The 14,715-nt window shown below is 46.0% G+C and overlaps 1 protein-coding gene across 1 annotated transcript in view; it reads left to right on the forward strand.

Annotated features, from left to right (window-relative positions):
* The window catches only part of EHF (ETS homologous factor), a 43,297-nt gene that overhangs the window by 22,370 nt on the left and 6,212 nt on the right, over nucleotides 1–14,715 (forward strand). The window contains exons 3-6 of the mRNA XM_043909147.1: nucleotides 3,072–3,317; nucleotides 5,892–5,954; nucleotides 9,253–9,321; nucleotides 9,441–9,509. Of these exons, the coding sequence (XP_043765082.1) occupies nucleotides 3,072–3,317; nucleotides 5,892–5,954; nucleotides 9,253–9,321; nucleotides 9,441–9,509 (447 nt within the window). The remainder of the gene's footprint in view (nucleotides 1–3,071; nucleotides 3,318–5,891; nucleotides 5,955–9,252; nucleotides 9,322–9,440; nucleotides 9,510–14,715) is intronic.

Raw genomic sequence — 14,715 nt, forward strand, 5'->3', positions numbered from 1 at the left:
ACTGTAGAAGCCAGATTGAATACAGTCGTTGCTAATCAGGGCCATGCACCTTGTTGTGAAGGCAGTCAGTTGGGGCAGACTGCTATGCACTGGACCGCAGCAGGTATAAGGAGGTCTGGGCCTTCTCCCACCCTCTGCCTATTGCTAATTTCCTCCCCAGAGACTCTGCTGCTCTTGCTTCCCTTGAACATCATGAAAGTGGCTCTTGGTGAACAGTGTCTGGGAGGCAGGAGTGGGATGCTAATTGGAAGGGTTGCATTCTCCAAGAAGCTGCCGATTCCTGGGCAGCTCCACCTTTCAGTTTGGAATCCCCAGCCACACAGCATGGAAAACAGACAGAAAACAGAAGGCAGACCTTCTCTTATTTGATCACCTGTCCTCCTGAACTGCTATCTTTTCTGGGCATGAGCTTTCCTGTGGGGACCTTGAAGGATAATTCTAAACAGGGTAAAGCTCTTCAGGCTGGAAAGTCTTTTGCATCCCAAGCCCTAGGACCTTCCATTATGGCAGCATTCCTCTTGTTTGCTTTGCAGGGAGTGGAATCCACTCATCACTGTTACATTCTCACTTCCAGAAGCTCCTGGTCTTGATTGATGGGGTCGGGGAGACCAGTTGAATGCCAGAGAGGAGCTGAACTCATAGGCTTTTCAATGCTTCTCCCCAAACTTCTGGAGGCTAGTGGGGAGCCTGCCCTGTTCAACTTCAGACAAAATTCTCTGGTTCTGCCAAGTTCTCATAGGCTGCACTGTCAGGAACCCTCCTCTCATCTGAATCACGTGACATTGAAAGAAGAAAGTACTGGAGGCCCGGTGTGGGGTTGTTGAGAGTTGTTGTCTCTGGTTTGCAAGCTCAGAGTTGCACAGTTAACAAAATAATTAATTTAAAGATAAAAGAACAGAGACTTGGGGAGCTGCAAAAAATATAGCCCATCCTTCAACAGCTGTATTGGTGAGACACCAAAAAAAGTGGGGGGAATGAGAGACATCCCGTCTAGGCTCAGTGTGTTAGTATATTTGGGAATATTTCTATGTATTTAAATGTGGGGACTAGATTCTTCCGATCCTTATCCCTTCCCCCTTCACTGTTGGCTTCCCCTTTAGGACCCCAGCTGAGGGTTCAGGCCTGCTTTTGTGTGGTTGTGAGATATGAAGAGTAAGGCATCTAATGTGAATGGCAGTTATGACCCAGGACAGTACCTTTGTGCCCACGTGATCTTGACCTCCTGCTCTTAGCAATCCTTAAGTCTGGGAGCAGTGGATGAAGTCCAAGAGGGTGAGCAAAAACAGGAGTGGGTTGGAAGCATTCCCCCTTCAGCTTCTCCTCGGGGAGTGTTGAGGGCCAGGCTATGGGTATTATGGGGATCAGACCTTTTGGAGCTCTGTATCTCCTTGCCACGCAAACTGTGTCCACCGACAATCATCATCATCATCCCCATCCCTGGGACACTCACCAGGAATGCAGAATCTCAGGCCTCACCCCAAGTCTATGGAATCAGAATCTGCATTTGAACAACATTCCCTGGTGATTCATAATTACTTTAGAGTTTAGAGAAATACTGATCTAGCAGGACCTTGAAGAAAAAGTTAGGGACCATTTTCTCGTGCCACATTTTCCTTTATTGGTCCATCCTTGAGTTGGTAGGAGTATCTGTGTGTTATGCTCAGTTAGATTTCCCCTTCTTCAGCTTGGTGGGCTATAATAGGGTCTTCCCCTTGTCCCTACCCCTCGCCTTTTCCAAGACAGCACTCCCTTCCTTGGTCCCTGCTTTAGAAGGGATCGTAAGAGCTCCCAGCCTGGTCACATGCCAACAGAAGCTGGCTCTCTCTTCCCATCCCTCCAGCACTCTGGGTTGATTTAGTGATGTTCTCTTAAGTGAATATGAGAGTCACATACATAGATGGTTAGTCCATAGTGAGCTCAGTAATATTTATTGGCTTGAAGGAACTCCTCTTCTTAACTGGTACTTGAATCAGCCATCCTGTGAATGAACCTCACAGCTCTTCCAGGTTCCAATGTTATTTCTTCTTCAGCAACAAATTTACTGAAGAAATAGAGAAAGCACCTATGATGGCAAAAGCCCTGAGTAGTTTTTATGAGATACAAGGATGGGTAAGATGGATACAAGGATGGGTAAATTGAGCATACAATTTACAAAGAAGAATAGGACTGCAAAGACCTATCAAAAAAGGCAAAAACAGGACAGAAGTCATGAGAAATGGGAATGTTTCCTGGAGATTTAGAGACGGCAGCCCTCATAGTCGGTCAGGGGGTCTGTGATGGCTTTATGGGTGGTCAGAGTCAGTGAGTTGGGCAGGAATTCAACAGGGAGTCATAGCTAAACCTCAAACTGGCCTAAAGGACAATATAGAAAAAAGGCAAAAGGTCACTTGAGGAATAGTGAAGAGCCTCAGTACCTGACTTGGAAGTTTTGGACCTAACTTCAGCGGATAAAGGGAAGTTGCTGAAGGTAACTGGGTAGGGAATTGACGTCACAGTGGTTGTAATAACCAGTACTAGGCAGGGGGACATCAGTATAGCGAGCAGATGAATCATCTGGACCACTCTGGGGAGAAACAAAGGCATCATAAAGAAGAGAACCCAAGTCTCAGGGCTTCTGGTTGAAAATGGTCTGAATTGGGGGTATGTGTGTATGTATAGGTGTGTGTGAGAGAGAGAGGGAAAAAAAACCATGGGAACTATGTGGGTGTGGGCAGAAAGCCAATACGTTGCTGAAACTGTAGCAATGCATTAGCTTTCTTGGTACTTTGTGGAAGATGGGGAAGAAGCTCATGATCTCAGAGCATTTCAAGTCTTGTGTCCTTATCCAGAGCCCAGGGGTAAGTATACAAGGAACAACAGGAAGATGTGGGGAGGCTGAATGATTGGCTCCCACCACAACTAGGGAAGGAATTGCATTTCCCAGAGCCTCCTCTCCAGAGTCCATCAAACCTCTGCTGATGCATGCACACCTTGGCTACTATCCCTGTGACTTCTGGTGGTGCACCTCCCTGTCTGGGATCATGCTCAGAGACAGACACAGGTCACTCACAGGGCTGCCTCCTCTTTTGCAGTTTCCAGTGGGTTTTTTGGAGGCCAGTGGCATGAAATCCATCCTCAGTACTGGACCAAGTACCAGGTGTGGGAGTGGCTCCAGCATCTCCTGGACACCAACCAGCTGGACGCCAGCTGCATCCCTTTCCAGGAGTTTGATGTCAACGGCGAGCACCTCTGCAGCATGAGTCTGCAGGAGTTCACCCGGGCGGCGGGGACGGCGGGGCAGCTCCTTTATAGCAACCTGCAGCATCTCAAGTGGAATGGTGACTCTCTTTCACTCTCTCTACCCTGCTAGGAGCCAGCTGGGAAGGGCAGAGACTCCACGACTGTCAGGGTTCCTGCTTAGGGACATCTGAGGATGGTCTCACCTCCAAATGACTGTTTCCCAAGACAGGGAAGTAGAAGAGAGGTGAGAGGGGACAGGCTTGAAGCCTAGGGTACAAGGTGTGCCAAATCCCATACAAAGCTAGGGTAATGTAATTGTCTCCTTATGGTTAATTCCCAAGGAGACAAGGGTTAGCTGGGTGTTCACAGAATACTTGGTGCTCTCAGAAAACCACTTCTTTCTCTTACAAACGGGGTTTGATTGTTTCATTCCCAATCACTTGCTGGTTAAGATCACCATGGATATTTTTAAAAATATTTCTATATTTAGGTTCCTACAATGGGACGTAAGTATGGTAAAAAAATAGGTGAAATTAGATCTAGTTTGTTTTGGGGGAGGAGAGAAACCTTATGTTATTACAACAGATTCTTGCTGCTGCTGCTGCTAAGTCACTTCACTCGTGTCCGACTCTTAGCAACCCCATGGACTGCAGCCCACCAGGCTCCTCCGTCCATGGGATTTTCCAGACAAGAGTACTGGAGTGGGGTGCCATTGCCTTCTCCGACAACAGATTCTTAAAAGGTCCTCAATCATAAAAAGGGTGAGAACTAATGGTCTGGACAGGTTTGGGATGTTTCTGCAGTGACTTTTGGGATTGGGGCTATCCTAGAGCCCCAGATGTTCTTCTGACGCCTCACCCAGGGCATAGACAGGAAGCATTCAAAGGCTACCTACCAGTGATAGTTGGTTCACACACGCATGCACGCTACACTGGCTTGGAAGGGGAGACAACTATCTTGCAGAATGCCCATGACACTGGCCTAAAGTTCTTCTGATAATGCTTATTTAAAAAACAGCTCCTCTGAGAACCCTTTTGGGAAGCAGTGATACGTATGAATAGTGGGCTGGCCTGTCTACTTTGGAACGGGCACACCTATCCAAGCAGAACCTGTGTTTGGACGTGGAGCTGGGGCTGTGGGGAACATGAGCTCCAGGGCTGGGGACCAGATTCAGATCCCAACAGCTGCCATCAACACTGAAGAGACCCAATGCCTGGCCGCTGAGCTGGCAGCAATGGTGGCCGTTTGAGATGACCTCATTCAGCTCCAGGGCACTCCCTGCTTCCCGCCCTCCTCAGAGGTGGTTGCTCATTTTTCTTTTACTAGAACCAAACCAAACAAGGCTCTAAAAATAACGCCCAGGAGTCTTCAGAAAGAGCAGACTTATACTTGAAGAATTAAAAATATTTACCTCCCCACCTCCAATTAAATCCACTCCTTTAAAGCTTTGCTCTGATTGAAGCTTAAGACAGGGAGGCGTGGGAGGGGATGTGGTCACCCTTGACTTCCCAGCTCTGGCCTTCCATTTTTGGCCTTCCATGACTTGTCTGGTCCCACGGCATACTGCCGGTGCCTCTGACTGCCTCCTGGCCAGATTTCTCACCTTGTTTTTGCCGTTTGCCTTTTTGTAGACATTCTACTAACTTACATTTATTGAGTATTTATTTATACAAAGACTCCAAGTAAATGGATTCATTTGATGACCTTACGAGAAAATAAACATTGCGCCCATTTGATAGGGGAAGTTTTCTTCTGGGAAAACTGAAGGTCAGAGATGTTAAAGAGTGACCTCTGCTCCTGAGATATTTGTAATCTGGCTGTGGAGGACAAACATACAAAATGAATTTACATGTATATATGTGCTTTAATGGGGTGCTTCCAGGTGGCGCTAGTGGTAAAGAACCTGTCTGCCAATGCAGGAGACATTAGAGATAAGGGTTCGATCCCTGCATCAGGAAGATCCCCTGGAGGAGGAAATGGCAACCCACTCCAGTATTCTTGCCTGGAGAATCCCATGGACAGAGGAGCCTGGCGGGCTACAATCCATAGGGCTGGACACATCTGAAGCTACTTCGAACATGCATGCATGTGCTTTTATACATGATACATCTGAAGAGAAGTTGTAAGGCATACACAAGAGAAGAATCACTGCACGTACCCAGACGTCTCACAGATTAGATCTAACCAAAAGGGGTTTCATTTAAGATCAAAAAAGAATTAAGATGGTTTTGTGTTTTTGTTTGCATTTTGTGTCAGATCTTAGTATGGGAAAGCACCTTAGAGGCCATCTAATGACTTTATCTAGCTTAATCCCCTAAATTTACAGTTGAGGAAACCAAGACCGAGAAAGCTGAAGTGACTTGCAGCTATTAGTGGAGAAACTGGTTTTCTAACATCTAAAGTTCTTGTTCCCTTATACTGGATGTCTTCTCTTTAAAAGGCCAAATAATTCCATCTGAGGTGGGTGCCTCAGCTATTGATTTTCTGGGTCAAGGACCCCAGGCTTGAGATTACAGATGCAGAGGGGGAAGCCCCATCTCTGAAGTGAAGGATAATGATCAGGCAGTGGGCTTGGCAGAAACTGTTCCATGAAGCCAGCTTCGTCCTTGGCCAAGCAACACGTTTTGGCTCCTTGCGGGCCCGCTCTGACTTTCCCAATCTGCCCTTCACAGGCCAATGCAGCAGTGACCTGTTCCAGTCCACGCACAATGTCATTGTCAAAACCGAACAAACCGGTGAGTCGTGGTAGATGAAGGGAGCCAACTTGGGAAGCAAAGGCCTGGGGAACACAAGTTGGGAGCGAGTGTGAGGGAGAGTGTGGGAGCAGGATAGAGCCAGTATTTTGGCAGGAAATCCAGAGATGCCTCTTCCCTGGCTGTCTCCAATGGGCCTCCCACCCTGCCACGAATCTCATTCCTTGTCCTTGGGACCATGACTGCCAACTGTTTCTGACTTCTAGACTGGTGGTGAGCCTAATTCCTCCCACACGTCTCTGCTTCCCGTGGTTGGTCAGCGGAGCATCCAGGCTCTGATCCAGGAGCCCAGAAAAATGCAGAGTCTAAGCCGGCATCCTCCTTACCGCAGAGAGTCAGGGGGTTGGACTTGGCCGAGTCAGGAGAAGCAAGAGGAGAGAAGAGGAAGCGTCAGTGTCTCCTCTCCCTCTTCTCCCTTGGAGGGAGTGTGTTTCATAAAGAGGAGGAAGCTCCGGACTGGGTGTCGTAGTTACTCTATGAGGAGATAACAACAGGTGTACGGGGTGACCCAACGAGGAGAGAAGGTGTTACCCCAAGAGACTGGACTTGGGGAGAGATTGGGGACCTTGGAGTTTCTTTCTTTTTTTTTTGGAGTTTCTGTAGGGATATCCAAAGCAGTTGGGGAACTGACTCCTGCCTTAAGGGCGCTTTCAGACAAAGGCTGCTGTTCTGAGCTCCGAGTAGAGTCTGCGGTCCCAGAGCCATTACATTCATTTTGTTCTCCTTCTGCCCAATCCTCCCTCCTTCCTCTGTCCTGAACTCTCTCTTCCTGGGGACTTTCTGTCTCCCCACCTCCCCCCCACCCCCCAGCCCCAGGGTACCTGCAGAGAACAGTAACTGCCTCCAGAAGTTGTGCCCCAGAGCCTGGTATCAGTCAGAGTTTCCTGTCATATTGCCCTTTTATGACCTCTTAGTCTAGGGAGAACTCTGCAAGTCCCCCCAAGTCCACAGGAACTGCCCCTGCTCCAGGGTATCTCCCCATGCCCACATCAGCGAGAATGTGGGTCACATGGGCCAACCACAGAGTCAGCCACAGGTCTCCCTGAGGCTTTCGTGCCAGTCACCAAGGACAGAATTTGACCTGGGGTGATTTGTGAGTCACTAGGGGCAGAAACTGGCCCCATGCAGTTATTTACTCTTGTATAAGGGGGCTGGTCTACCATTATTAAAGAAAAAACAATAGCTGCTAAGCATGTTAATTAGGTTTTCCAGCCCTGCCCTTCCCCCGCCAGAGACCAGGGGTTGAGTTACCCAGATGGTTTGTGCTTTATGGGCCTGACTGCCTTAGAAACAGGAATAGAACTTGGCCAAGAGGATGGTGGCCCCTCACCTCTAACCCCCATTATTGACCAGACAGATAGCCCCAGTAGAAGAGCTAGGAGGGGGTACCGGAGAGGTCCCAAGTGCCTGACAATTCCTCCTCGACCATCCAGACGTTCTTGTGTTGCCAGTTCAGGAAAGCTGAGCTGAAGGGTGGAGAAGAAGGTGCACCCTGGGAGGAGAGGAGGCTCATACAGGGGCCAACACCCCCAAACCTCGTTTGGTTCAGTTTGTTTTCAGAGACAACAACAGGTGTACGAGGTAAGCCAACGAGGAGAGAGGGTGTAACCCCAAGAGATTGGGCTTGGGGTGCCCAAGCACGTAGCTATTAGTTCAAATACCAGCTAAATCCCTATGTCATAAACAAGAGGACTTAGCCAGTGAGTCAGGTTTTATACAGTTTATGCTATAAAAACAAAATGAAACTTGGCCAGTGGCTTACCACTCCAGCCCTGAAATTCAGATGCTGGGCAGGAGGGAGCTGAGGGCATCTCCATCCGTGAGGAGGGGAGAGCAGGAAGTTCCTGGTGGGGACGAGGTGACAGCTCCTGCCAGATCACTCAGCTCTTGGCCAGCCAGGAAAAAAAAAGAGATCTTCTGTTGGAGATCAGCCCAGATGTGGGGGGTGTGTAGGAGTTGGGCTGCTTTTGGGGTAGGTGGAGGGGAGTTTCTGTTGAGTCTGAAATCTAAAGAGTCAAGAGATGTGCTTAGCCAGCACTCTGAAGAAAGAACGAACTTCTTTTCCAAGATGAGGCAATGAAGCCCTACTCTTTTTTCTTTTTTTAACTTTTTATTTGGTATTGGGATATAGCCGATGAACAATGTGATAGTTTCAGGTGGACAGCCAAGGGACTCAGCCATACATGTACATGTGTCCCTTCTCTCCCAGACCCTACTCCCATCCAGGCTGCAACGTAACTTTGAGCTGAGTCCCATGTGCTATACAATAAGTCCTTGTTAACTATCCATTTTAAATATAGCAATGTGTACATGACCATCCCAAACTCTCTAACTATCCCATCCACTCCTGGCAACCATAAGTTCATTTTCTAAGTTTGTGAGTCTCTTTCTGTTTTGTAAGCTCATTTCAGCTTCCACATATAAGGGATGTCATATGATATTTCTCCTTCTCTGTCTGACTTACTTCACTCAGTATGATACTCTCTAGGACCATCTGTGTTGCTGCAAGTGGCACTATTTCTTTCTTTCTAATGGCTGAGTAATATTCCATTGTATGTATGTACTGCATCTTCTTTATCCATTTTAATGAGGTTCTACTCTTAAAAGCTGTTTATTTGATTCAGTTACAATCTCCTCTTCTCTTCAGTTTTATTTTGAAAACTTTATGTCCACTTCTTAAGACTATTGGAGATGTCCTGGAGGGAGGGAGCTGTCACCCAACTTAAAAAGAGTTTCACTCTGGATTTTAGCAATAAAGATTCTATGATAAGACTGAGCGGACTTTTTATGAGAGAAACATAATTCATTCTCCCAGGAAGATATTACTAGGAAAAGATGCTCATTCATCATGAAATTACTTGTCCTTACCATTTTTTAAAACTAGTATGAAAGTATTCTGGTGACAGTACAGTAGAATGTATGACAATGCCAGGCCCCTGAACTCCCCCACCCCCAGGTGCAGACTGGAAATACCCCCAGGAAAGCATTGGTCTAGGGTAGGATCCCACTGTGGCAACTACTCTCAGGTCCCTCAAAATGCAACAGGTCTAGAACACCTGGATGAGGCTGTAGCAAAGTCCATCTCCCCCAGGGCGCTGGAGGAAAAACTGGGCTAACATTATTGTAAATCAACATGTGACTGAAGTAGAATCTGATCTCTTTTCTCTGAAAACCACCTTCTTGTCCCACACCTTTTTGATAACGAACAGTGAGTAAGAAAAGACAAACTCCCCGCCTGCGGAAGGTGGCTGCTGACGCTTCCCTTTTCTGTCCTTTGTAGACCCTTCCATCATGAACACCTGGAAGGAAGAAAACTATTTATACGACACCAGCTATGGTAGCACAGTAGGTAACTAACTCCCCAGCACTTAAGACCCCCTTTACATTCTGATTCTGTTTTTCTAAAAGCCAAAATTTTATGTCGTAAGGAGGGGGATCTTAATGCCCCTTATGTTTTCACTGCCACAGATTTGTTGGACAGCAAAACTTTCTGCCGGGCCCAGATCTCCATGACAACCACTGGTCACCTTCCCATTGGTAAGTTGTCCTGACACCCAAGGCTGAGTGTACCTTATGCAAGTGCTTACTGAGAATTAATGAGAATTACCAATGCTCTGCATTTCCAGCTTTGCTGGAGGCTTTCCCACAGAAGGTCTGGGAAAGGTTTATAAAAGAACTGCTTTTGAGTTCATATTTATCTATTGAAAATGATCGGTAAACATGTGTCTAGGAAAAGTGTTTCCCTACTGTGAAACCAAGTCACTCTCTTGTGACAAGAAAAACTCTCTTTTCAATAAAAACTTACTTTTGTGAAATTATCTGATAAAATCATTAATAAATGGGTATATTTATGGGGGAGAAGGCTCTATTTAATTTTCAACAAGCTGTCTTTGGCTTTAGAAAAAGAATGTCTCGCAGTGGAATCCAGAGGTCCGTGAACTTGGGAAGATGGTCTCTGGGTTGAAGGTGCAGCTGCTTAAAACTTCTAGAACCTTGGGAATCATGGGTCAGTTTTAAAGTCTGCACTTGAAGGTTCATCAGGACTATAGTTAGTCAGACCACTTGCACATTATGAGTTATGTTCATATTAGTTGTGTTCAAGATTGGATGTATCCGAAGGCTATCCATGACTCAGTCAAAGTCACAGTGAGTGAGAGGGTGGGTCTGTTGGGAGTCTGGGAGAGGGGCTTTCAGGTTATTCCTCTCCATCCACTTACAAATAGGTCTATTGGTAGGAATGAGCGCACTGGGAAGGTGAAGAGATGGTTTCTTGCCAACTCTTGATCTCATTGCAAACTTGTGGCTCTGTCTGGCTCTGTAAAATAGACCTTAGACCTGTTACAAGTGACTCTATCTTTTCCTGGAACTTAATTTGGGGGCAGCTTCAGAACTCGGATTTAAAAAGAGTGTTTGTGAAAGGCAAGAGTCAAACAACAACCCCTTCTCTCTCTCTCTCTCTCTCTTTTTTTTTTGGCTTTTGTTGAGTGTGTTGTTGAGAACTGAAAAAACGAAAGCTTTTGGTTTGAGGTTTTGTTTGGTTCAAGCCCCTTGATTGAGACAGGGCTGGGAGCCAGGGTAAATGCTTCTGGAATTGAGGTGAAGAGAGAAGGACAGTTCATTTTTTTACTTCCCCCTCCCCCACTGTGGCCCATCGCATTATGTGTCACTCTAAATATTTGTTGAAATTAGGGAACTAGATCAAACACTGGAAACGTTCTGCAGTGGATTTGCCATTCTGGGGGAATTGAGCCAGTCAGAGTAAAATTTTGTTGCCACTCAGTCAAGACTAAGGTTTTCAGAGCTGAAGAAACCACCCCTGTCACCCTCTAACTTCCTGCCATACTTCCTAAGGTATTGCCTCCCATGTCCCGAGTCTTTGGCTTAGGGCAGAAGATAGCAACTAAGAATGAAGTTGAACTAACCACTTCCCGAGCCTCAGGGGTGGTTAGCTCTCAAGGCACCTGGGAAACCAAAAGCAGTAATCACAGCTCTGCTGCCCTCATGCCAGGCAACTCTGCTCTCTTTTACATCCTGACTTACCTGCTAGAATCTCAGAATCAATAGGGACCAATGTCCGTTTTCATGTTTGTGGGCTTCCCTGGTGGCTCAAGAATAAAGAATTCACCTGCAATGCAGGAGGCAGAGGAGACGTGAGTTCGATCCCTGGGTGGGGAAGATCCTCTGGAGGTAACAGGGAACTCACTACCTTCTGAGTTCACTTACTCTACTTTTGAATAGTCCCTCTTAAAATGAGCTTTATAAATCCATTCTCCTTCACACCTCTTGGTTCTTTTTTAAAAAGTTGATATGTTGTATTTTCATTTTTATTTAGTTCAAGAGATTTCCTTTCCTTTTTTCTGGTATGGGGCATGTGGGGATCTTAGTTCCCTGACCAGGGATTGAACCCATGCCCCTTGCTGTGGAAGCACCGAGTCATAACCACTGAATTGCCAGGGAAGTCCCTTCATTGATTCTTAATCTCTTTATCCTGGATTCCTATCCTGAAATTGTAACACAGGCTGAAAAAAGAGATAAGCCATTCAGGAGCTCTATCAGAATGATCACTTAATCAATTCGGTGTCTGGGTTGGTAAATTCTTTGGGGTAACAAGCCCTCCAGGTAGGATAGTTAATTACAGCCTTGTAAGGATCAATCCCTTTCAGAATAGTTTAGTCTCTACTGAATGGAACCAGGACCCCCCAACCCCCTCCCCACCCTGCTGCAACCCCCCAGGCCTGCCCGAAGACCTGTCATTCGTCTGAGTCTTCTGATTTCCAGCTCCCATGAAATGGAAGGCAGTTAAGTATCTTTATGTGTTTTAATGCAAGTTACAAGCCACACTGAGGTGAGGCCACACATAAACTGATGCCCTCGCTGATAAACACAGGTGGGGAAGCGGGCCGTGTTTTGATTTCTCTGTCATCTGCTCATTTCATAAAATGGCTGCCGCCAGTGTTCCTGATCTGCCCGATAGTCCCCAAGCCAATCATGCCAACGCAGGCTTGATGTGTTTATTCACCGACTCGCTGAGCCTAGAGCGAGGGTGGCATGGTCTATTATAACACTGAAATTTGTATATCCCGTAAAGAAATGGCTCACAGCTGAATCATATGCAAATACTTCTAATCTTTGCTTCTTGTGAAGCAGCTTAGCTGAAGTCATGCTCTGGAACTCTTCATAAAGTTGTGCCTTGGTGCTGCCCGGGTCCAGACTGGACCTTGGCCTGAGGTGCCTGGAAGCAGAGCAGGAGAAAGCCAAGCTGGACAACTTCCTCAGAGCAAGCTATTATTTTATAAGGATGAGTCACTTAACCACACGGCTAACTTCAAAGGTTCTGACTTTTATTTGAGGGCCAGGGGAAGAGCCAGGGGGAGAGGCCATCATATTAAGGTGAAGTTTCAGATCAAAAGATTTTAGTGCTGAGGCAGGTGGGTGATTCTACAGATTGACCCCCATGCACTGGGGACTGGAAGAAGAGGCTAGAAGAAATTCCAGTTTTTTTTTTGCCTGTGGCTGCATATTCTTCCATACAATGATGGTCACATTTTTATTGAGGGCTTTTTTTTTTGGCTGAGGTTCTTCCTTAAGATGGATGGAGTCTAGCATGGGTAAATGGTTGACATCTCAAAGAGAACATTTCCTTTTGGTGTAGCTGGTCTGGGGGTTCTTAATCTGGAATCCATGGACAGCTAAATGGCCCACAAACTCCTGAAATTGCTACAGAATTTCATGAGTGCACACACACATATGTGCCTTTTTCTGGGGAGAGGGTCCAAGGTTTCCAGTTTATTCATAACGGTACTTTAATCTCCCAAAGTAATTGATTCTTGCATTACATGTGTTTGCAACCCCTAAGTAAGGATTGAGGCCAATAAGCTGAGAGACACTTACACTTGGGTTTTTCTGACTTCAGCCCTGGCTCTGAAATAATGGCCCTGCACCACTCCTGGATGCCATTTGAAAATAAGCTTTGCTTGTGGCCTGCTGGGTAAATGCCACTCTTTGTCTGCAGAACAACGTGGCCCTGTCAGAGTGATGCATCACTTGGAAACCGGGGTGGGTGCCAACCTGTCGCAATATTGTCACATCCTGATGGGATGTCGCAACCTCACTGTGAAACCTACAGAGAGGGAGAGTGGAGTCTCCTTGCATTTTCTGTGAATTTGTTTTTCCAGGTTTCAGAGAAATCTGAGTCAGGTGCAAACCCTCCTGCTGACATTGTTGTAGTGGGGAGGGAGTAGGGGGGGGTAGTGGAGGGTGGCGGTGCATTTAACCACCAGAAAAAGAGGTTTCTCTTCTAACCAGATCTTATTAAAACTCTTTCATCCACCCCACCACGACTTTCAAGCTGCTGGGAGCTTCGAGCTGTGACAGTCTGGGTGCTCAGAAAGGTGAATGCGTCTATGCACGTTGGGAAATACAGAATCATCAAATTGGAATGACTTCTCCCCACTGACTAGAGTGTTGCAGAACTGAACCTGATTCTTGGCAGGGAAAGCATTTATGAAATCTGTTATGTGGCACCATCTTTGTAAATGGCATAGAATAGTCGTTATGAGTAAAACCTCTGGATCCTGCTAGTACTTTCCTCATAGGGTTATTGTGTGAATCACATAATGTGCTTCATGTAAAGTATTGACCGAGTGCTGGTATAAAGTAAGTGCTAAAGAAACAAGAGCTAGTCTTTACCATTTTCATAGGAGCTAGTGGTGTTCAAACCTTACTGAATAATCAACCACTCCTGCCAATCTCGAATGCTTGGATCCTCTTCCTTTGCCAGCAGTGTTGGTCTGATTAAAATGCTCTTGAAAGCCACACGTGGGTCAGCAAACCCTAAGTTAGGGAACTCTGATGTAAAGCCCACAGAAGAGATGTGATAAACTGGCCCAATTTCTTATTGGGATTGGCTACCACTTACGAGCAGTTCTGTATTCAAGTTGGCAGATTTTTGATGGTGGGATTTTTTTTTTTGGGTAAGATCTGCTTTAGTTCTCCTGATACTGGACATGCCCACTGACATAAATACACACACACACACAGAGGCACACACACACACAGGAATACACACACACACTAAGTCATTTAGTTTTGTTTTTAACAAGTTTTATTTCACAAATTTGCCTCTGTCATTTTCTCTTGTTGATAATTTCAAGGGTCACCATAATGAGTCATTTGTTAAACTAATTTGTGTTTCCACAGTCCACTGTGGCCCTCTGTGCTGAGCTCAGGCCAGTCAATGGCACCTTTGTCTGGCTGATTAAAATGTAACTTTGCATGCCAAAAAAGGCACTCCTTTGGCTTAAAAGTCATCTTTCTTTGTTTTAAATGTTTACATTTTGGTATTACATTAGAAAAAAAAAAAAAACTGTTCGATGACCTAAATCCTTCAATGACTTCTTATCTCTCACAGAATAAAAACTAAAATCCTCAAAATATCCAATAATGCCTTAGTGATCTGAACATCACTGTTTCCCCTCTGCCCCTTGCTCACAGCCACACTGGCTTCCTTCTATTCTGTGTACATCAACCTCAGGGTCTTTGCACTTACTGTTCTCAGGCATAGAAGGCTCTTCCACAAGTTCTCTGTGTGACTGTCTTCCTCACACCCTTCTGGTCCCCTTATCAGTTCTTCTGTGACCACCTTATATTTAATTGCAAATTATTCCCATTCCCACATGTCTACCCTTTTTTTCTCACCCTGACAGTTTTTCTCTGGAGCACTTATCATCTCTGCTCTGTTTTG

Source organism: Cervus elaphus, chromosome 1, assembly GCF_910594005.1.
Source record: "Cervus elaphus chromosome 1, mCerEla1.1, whole genome shotgun sequence".
Lineage (NCBI taxonomy): Eukaryota > Metazoa > Chordata > Mammalia > Artiodactyla > Cervidae > Cervus > Cervus elaphus.